The following is a 7,758-nucleotide window of genomic DNA, read 5'->3' on the forward strand; positions in this document are numbered from 1 at the left end:
CAACACGATATGACCGGCAAGAAAGAACAGGCAATCTACTATTTGAGCAAAAAGTTCACAAGTTATGAAGCCAAATATACCCTGTTGGAAATGACTTGTTGCGCCCTAACTTGGGTCGCTTAGAAGCTTAAGCATTACTTGTTGGCCTACACCACTTATCTCATCACCAGGCTGGACCATCCAAAGTACATATTCTAGAAGCCAATGCCCATAGGGAGATTAGCAAAATGGCAGATCCTGCTCATTGCATTTGATATAGTCTATGTCATCCGCACGACAATGAAAGCACAAGCTTTAGCAGATTACCTAGCTGAAAACCCTATTGATGATGAATACCAGCCCTTGAGTACCTACTTCCCGGATGAAGAGGTAAATTCAGTTGAGATAACATCAGAAGACACCAATGCTTGGAAAATGTTCTTCAATGGAGCTATAAACACAAAAGGCATTAGAATTGGGGCGATCTTGATCTCACCCACGGGTCAGCACTATCTAGCCACAGCCCGGCTTCAGTTTTTCTGCACGAACAACACTGCCGAGTATGAATCTTGCATTATGGGTATGAATATGGCAATCGACCAAGATGTCGAAGAACTTTTGATAATGGGAGAGTCAGACTTGATTATCCTACAAGTTCAGGGTGAATGGGAAACCTGGGATGTCAAGCTTATTCCCAATAGGCAACATGTGGAAGACCTTACCAAGCGGTTCAAGTCAGTTGAGTTCAGATACATTCCTCATTTTCACAATGAGTTAGCCGATGCACTGACTACTTTGGCCTCGATGCTGCCATACACAGGCAATGCCCACATTAACCCGTTGGAAATCCAAATTCGAGAAAGACATGGTTAATGCAATATGGTTGAGGCAGAACCGGATGTTCGGCCATGGTACCATGATATCAAGAGGTTTCTGAAAACTAAAGAATATCCTAATCAAGCCAGTGGAGACCAAAGGAGAACTATTAGACGACTTGCAAGCAGTTTCTTCTTGAGCGGCGAGGTCTTGTACAAAAGGACTCCAGATCTCAACTTGTTAAGATGTGTTGACGCCAAAGAGGCCGGAAGAATCATGTATGAAGTACACACAGGAGTGTGCGGACCCCACATGAATGGGTATGTTTTGGCAAAGAAGATCCTTCGAGCAGGCTATTATTGGATGACTATGGAAAAAGATTGCTTCAGTTTTGTCCGAAAATGTCATCAGTGTCAGGTGCATGGTTATCTGATCCATGCACAACCTACAGAACTGCATCCTATGTCATCACCTTGGCCATTTGTTACATGGGGTATGGAAGTCATTGGGCCGATCGAGCCCAAAGCTTCAAATCGACATAGATTCATACTGGTCGCCATCGACTATTTCACGAAGTGGGTTGAAGTAATCACTCTCAAATCTGTCACCAAGAAAGTTGTGGTAGACTTCGTGCACTCCAATCTCATCTGTCGTTTCGGTATTCCTGCAACTATCATTACAGATAATGCTGCAAACTTGAATAGTCACTTGGTGAGGGAGATATGTGAGCAGTTTAAGATCACGCATCGAAATTCTACTCCTTATCGGCCCAAAGCCAATGACATTGTCGAAGCAGCAAACAAAAATATCAAGAAGATTCTGAGAAAGATGATCCAAAGTTCCAAGCAATGGCATGAAAAGTTGTCGTTTGCATTGTTAGGATATCGCACTACTGTGCACACATCAGTCGGAGCAACCCCGTATCTTTTGGTTTATGGCACTGAAGCTATAATACCCACAGAAATTGAAATCCCCTCTCTTTGGATCATTGTTGAAGCTGAGATTGAAGACAACAATTGGGTCAAAACCTGTCTGGAACATTTAACCTTGATTGATGAAAAACGAATGGCTGCAGTCTGCCATGGGCAGTTGTATCAATAGAGAATGGCCCGTGCCTACAACAAGAAAGTGCAGCCTAGAAACTTTGAAGTGGGGCAACTCGTTTTAAGGCGCATTCTCCCCCAACATCAGGAAGCGAAAGGAAAGTTTGCTCTTAACTGGAAAGGCCCATACATTATCAGAAAATTGTTGCCAAAAGGGGCATTATACCTAGGAGACATCGAAGGAAATGACCCCGAAACAGCTGTAAATGCAGATGCAGTCAAAATGTACTATGTCTAGCCCTTCTACAACAACAACATTATTCGATTGGGATGACGAAGGCTTTCATTCTCGCTACCCCAAACAGTCCAACCCTTTGCTAACCCTTTGAGCTGGCTACCCTTCTTTCATTGCCCTCTTTGGAACCCGAAGACGTTTTAAAAAAATCATCATTAAAACAAAAGAAAAGAAAAGAAAAACAACAAAACAACAAAAACAAAATATTTCCTGAACTATGTTTGACTTGATTCTGAAAGGATACGTAGGCAATCTCTCTCTCGGGTTCAGTCACACCAAAACAAAAATCCAATTTCCCCCAAAAGTGAAACTGGGGCAGATATTATAATGGTTTGGCGACGATACCGCCTGAACGGTTCCAAAGTTGTAGTTCAACCCATGTTCTTTTACCCAAACCTTGTTCAAGTCCTTCCGATCAACCATTGAAAGGTGGTCAAAATCGGAGAACACAGTTGTTTGGATCCGATGCAATCAAGTTGAGAGAAATAAAATGAAAGAGTCTTATTGGTGAAAACCTACGAGCACCATAAGACAACGAAAAGTAGAGAAATTGAAAATGAGAGAGTCTTGTTAGTGAAAACTCGTAAAGAGCACTATAAAGCGATGGTGAGAAGAGAAATGAGAGAGGTCAATTGGCGAAAACCCGCTAAGGGCGCCATTGATCGAAAAGAAGAAATCCCTTACCACCATTGGCATTGGAAGAATCCTAGCAAGGTTTCCCGGTTTTGAAACACGGTTCGTCATCGGTTTATGAGAAGATAGATGGTTGTATGGATTGGGTATGCAGTCCAAGAAGCATGTCATGTCTATTAAGGTCTGCATGTACCCCATCTAAGTCCTTCTTTCTTCCCCAAAAGGGACATTTCTCTTTAAATTCACTTTCTTATCCTTCGTTCGCTTTTCTTTGAATCCCTTTCGGTCTAACTCTGTTCCGAAAACTAATACAAAGAAAAAGTGTCAAGATTGGTTTTATAGGGTTCTACTTAATAAAAGCCAAATCCAAAGAGAAGTACCCAGCCTCGGCGGGTGCATCAAGTCAATCCCGACTGGCCGTGATGGTCGATGTTCCTAAATCAAAATCATGGAAAATGAAAGAAATCCAAAATCAGGTGCCCATAAAGGTTGAATAATATGAAAGGGCCAAGGCCCCACATGGGTGAACCATCATGTGAAATGCTAGCAGAAGTCAAGATACCCGGTTTTAGAAGAAAAATCAATCTCCAGAAAGCCAACAAGCAGTAAAAGATTTCAGCGAAAGGGTTGGGCCAGGATCAAGTGATCAAAACAATCAAGGCCACAAAACAACCACCGTTTCAAACTGACAAATTGTTCTTTGATTTGAAAACAGGTGCAATCCAAGATAACCTCGCAAGGAGCAGGTGCAATAACAGCAAGGCACACAGAGACCAGAATGGTCCTGTAGCAGAAATTAACCCAAAAAGGGAAGTCCCTTGCAAAACTCTCCATGCTTTCTCTTGAATAAAGCATTAAAAACCATGGTAGCATAGAGCCTCCAATCTCTAGCTATATCTCCCCAATATAGGGTCCCATTCCCTAGTTGCGTCTAGCATAACCTGTTAGTCTTTTTCAGTATAGGGTTCCAATCCCTAGTCAGTCCCCGACATAACCCGAGGACCTTTTTTCTTTTCCGACATAACCCGAGGACCTTTTTTTTTCGGAATAACCCGATGACCTCCCCTGCATAACCCGATGACCTCCCCAGCATAACCCGAGAACCCTCTCTTTTCCGGCATAATCTAATGACTTCTCGGCATAACCCGAGGGCCCTTTCTTTTCCGGCATAACCCGATGACTTTTCTGGCATAACCTGAGGATCTTTCTTTTTCGGCATAACCCGATGACCTCCCCGGCATAACTCGAGGACCCTTTTTTTTGGCATAACCCGATGACCTTCCCCAGCATAACCCATGGACCTATTCGGCATAACCCGAGGACCTTTTTCTTTTCCGGCATAACTCGATGACCTCCCCGGCATAACCTGAGGACCTTTACCTTTCCGGCATAACCCGAGGACCCTCTCTTTTTCGGCATAACCCGATGACCTCCTCGGCATTACCCGAGGGCCTTTATTTTCCAGCATAACCCGATGTTTTTTCCGGCATAACCCGAGGACTTTTTCTTTTTCCGGCATAACCCGAGGACCTTTTCTTTTTCCAGTATAACACGATGACCTCCCCAGGTTAACTCGAGGACCTTTTTCTTTTCCGGCATAACCCGGTCATCTTTCCAACACAAATTGGCAATCTTTCCAATTTAGGGCCCCAATTCCTAGTTGATTTCATTATTAAAATATATGGCTCTACTCCCTAATCTCTTTTCCAAAGTATACACAATCTTGATTTTAGTTACTTTCAATAAAAAAATAGCTTAGATTGTTTTTACAATAACTCACGAAATTTTTCTAGTGAAAACTGGGGCAGAAAATTTCGTTCATTTGTTTGCTTTGGTGCATGAACAAGTTATCTACTGTGAGGCGCAAGGTTTGAGATAACCAAAAGATAAAATCTCAGCCCAAATAAAAGAAAATAAAGAACAAGAAAAGAAGTGGATTTCAAGTGTAGAAGCAGAGAAAAGATGCAGATTGTTTAAGGTAGGACTAACGTCGCAAGCTTTGCATGTCCCGCTTCGATCCAGAAAGCTGAAGAAGAATAAACCAGCGGTTGCAGCTAACGAGCATCAAGATTCAGATCAAAGTCCGAAGGAAGAACCACCCAAGACTCAAGATCAAGCTTAGAAGGTTTATAGATAGGAATCCTGTAACTTGTAGTTGACAGGCTTAGCTAATTTAGCTTTTTATCTTGCATTTAGGTGTAATAAGGAGCTCGGCAAGCAGAAACAGTAGCAACAACAATGAAATCACAGTTTCTTGATAGTCCCAGCTACCAAAACTTCCAGAACAACACTGACCTTATTCCTTTATAGCCAAGGATATGTAGGCAACCTCTGAAGCAAGGTTCGGTCAGGCTCTTTTGAAAATGTTTCTCATGGAGTTTCAAATGGGCAAAAATTCCTCGTAACTGCTCATTTTGTCTTTGCCCGAAAACCCTTCGTATTTCCGAGCAAAGAGGGGCAGCTGTGAGCATGTGATTTTTTTCCCATATGAAACACTCCTATAAAATCCCAAGAAAAATAGATTTTTTATTAATTATTGGCCATTTTAGGAATTTCTGTAGAATTTTTTGAATTATTTGCATTTTTCTGTACATGTTCAATTTATTTAAATCATGAAAAATACCAAAAAGGTCATGCATTGCATTTAGGATTTGTTTTTACATTTTTTAGAATTAATCAGTATTTATTTGCTTTATAAAAATTCGAAAATCCCAAAAAATAGCCCATTTTTACATTTTTTTGTCTTTTAATTTTAGTTTTCTAATTAACTTAATTTCACATTTTAGGTAATTTAAGATTTTTAATTATTAGGATTTTTAATTAAAAAAAAGAAAAAAAAAGGAAAAAGAAAGAAAAGAAAAGAATTTGAAAATGAAAAGAGGGTATTAATTATCGGAATTGGGTATTCAAACCAACCCAAATTTTGTCCCGAACCTGGCCAAATCCATCCTAAAACCCAAGGCCAACACCATTTAACCCGGTCCACCCCGTATAACTCCTAAACAACCCCGTTTTATTTCAACTTGATCTCAGTCGTTGGATCTCATCAATCTAACAGCCCAGAGCTGAAGGGTCTCTTACTATATAACTATCTGAACCAAGTCACACCTCCCCCCAAAACCAAGACCCATCTCATTTCTTGCTCCATTCACCCTCACTTGTATAACCCTAGCCGCCCTCCTTTTCCACGCCGCCTCCACCGTGAACCACCATCGAAAATCGCCTCACGACCGTTCTGGTGGTCAAATCAGTCCCAAAATGATACCACAAACTCCTCTGCATCTCCCCATTCCAAATCTTCACTCCCCTTCCTTCGAATCAAACCTGTTTTGTTTGAATCCTAAATCAAAAAATCTAGCCAAAACTTGAACAGTTCCAAATCGTTTCAAATTCACACCCTATTATGCTTACCCCTATCTGAACCCCAAACCACCATTAGCCCCTTTCGAATTAGCCCCGAGTTACTCGAATTTCAAATCTCGTGACTCCGGAAGAACCCTAATTTTCTTTCTTCTCTTTTTTGAGTTGTATTTAGTCGAATGGACTTAAAACATCCATTAATTGATTGTTCTTGTTAAGAATAGTCGATTAATGTTAGTCAAAGTCCATATTATACTTCAAGAGGTTAGGACATGTTCGTGTTTTGATTCAATTTTGATTTCAATCGGGTAAATCCTTTTCTTTTTCTTTTTGATTGTTTAAATTTTGGTTTTGTCCTTCTATGCATGTTTGATTTTTCCTTTATTTTTAGCAGCATGTTTAGCTTTCTTCTGTTGTTTTCCCTCTTGTGATAGTTAGTTATTTTCTGACATCCGTTTTAATTAAACGCATGCTTATTTCGTTTAAGTTTAGGTTTGTTTAGGTTTTTGTTGAATTGGTTGTTCATAGCTGCATTATTTTAGGCTAATAGTTGTCCTTTTATGATTTCTTCTCCTGGCCACATGTTCATCTGATTGTATTTTTAGATCGATTGTTTACTTAGTAACTGTTCAAATTTCTATGCCAGAATTGTATTGATTCTATCTTGATTAAATGTTCTCTTTTTCCAGCTTTAAGTTTAGATTTTTGTGCTTGAATGATATGCTGGATTAGTTTAGATTTTATGTGTTCCTTACGATTGTTGTAGTTCATTAGGAAGAACAATTTTAAAAAATATAGACTGATTAAATTCAATTGACAGTAGTTTTTTCTAAAGTTCCACTGTTCTATTCATATTTGCTGCATCTTTTGATTTGTTTCAAGTTATTGGCCATGATGTGAAAATCAGTAAAACTTTAGGGACTCATTTGGACTAGAAAATTTTAGGTAAAACTTGAAATAAGTGATAATCTAAAGGATAAAAAGGGGTTTTTACTTGTGCTAAAATCAAATATTTTTAGGAAAGTGTACAACTGTCCTAGCTGTTTAAAAATATGCTGAAAATTGGACAGTTATACCAAGGGCTGTTAAAAAGGACTTACTATTATTCCTTAGGATAAGGAATATGCTAAAAGATGCTCCCCCTTAGGCAACCTATATATAGTCTCTATCCTTTTGAAAAAGACAGATTCTGATAGATATTTTAATAAGCAATATTTCTGAAAAAGATTTATCTTCTTCTCAGAAATGTTCATACTAAAAACAGCCTGAAAACTCAAAAATATTTCTCAGTCCTCACAAGTTTTGAAACCTGGTTTGAAGATAGAAGGTCCTTGGTCCATTAGCTGGTCTCTCTGTTTTCAGCTGTTCATTTTTGGGGTCTGAAGTTCTGCTTTTCTGGGGTTTGCTGTGCTGTATCTACTACTGTTGTTCTGCTGTTCTCTTTTGGATCCTCATATATTTGCTCTTCTATTTTTCTTTGCTGAATCCTCACTATTCCAGGTACTACTTAGATCTCTATGTAGTTTCCTTGTACATGAGTTTATGAAAAAATATCAAAATTTTGCAAATGGACGTGCAATGAATAAGTGTTCTTTGGATACTGTTTGGATTAGTCTTTGACTTTGGATAGTA

The 7,758-nt window shown here is 39.5% G+C and overlaps 1 protein-coding gene across 1 annotated transcript; it reads left to right on the plus strand.

Annotated features, from left to right (window-relative positions):
* The first annotated feature begins 279 nt into the window (after window positions 1–279).
* On the plus strand, window positions 280–852 carry LOC138882748 (uncharacterized). Its single transcript, XM_070163377.1, has one exon. The coding sequence runs from the start codon at window positions 280–282 to the stop codon at window positions 850–852; it is 573 nt and encodes a 190-aa protein (XP_070019478.1).
* The last annotated feature ends 6,906 nt before the right edge of the window (window positions 853–7,758 follow it).

Source organism: Nicotiana sylvestris, chromosome 12 (genome assembly GCF_000393655.2).
Source record: "Nicotiana sylvestris chromosome 12, ASM39365v2, whole genome shotgun sequence".
Taxonomy (NCBI): domain Eukaryota; kingdom Viridiplantae; phylum Streptophyta; class Magnoliopsida; order Solanales; family Solanaceae; genus Nicotiana; species Nicotiana sylvestris.

What these genes read in the sequence shown, in the direction of transcription:
- LOC138882748 (XM_070163377.1), top strand. Translation starts at nt 280, where the DNA reads ATGAAAGCACAAGCTTTAGCAGATTACCTAGCTGAAAACCCTATTGAT.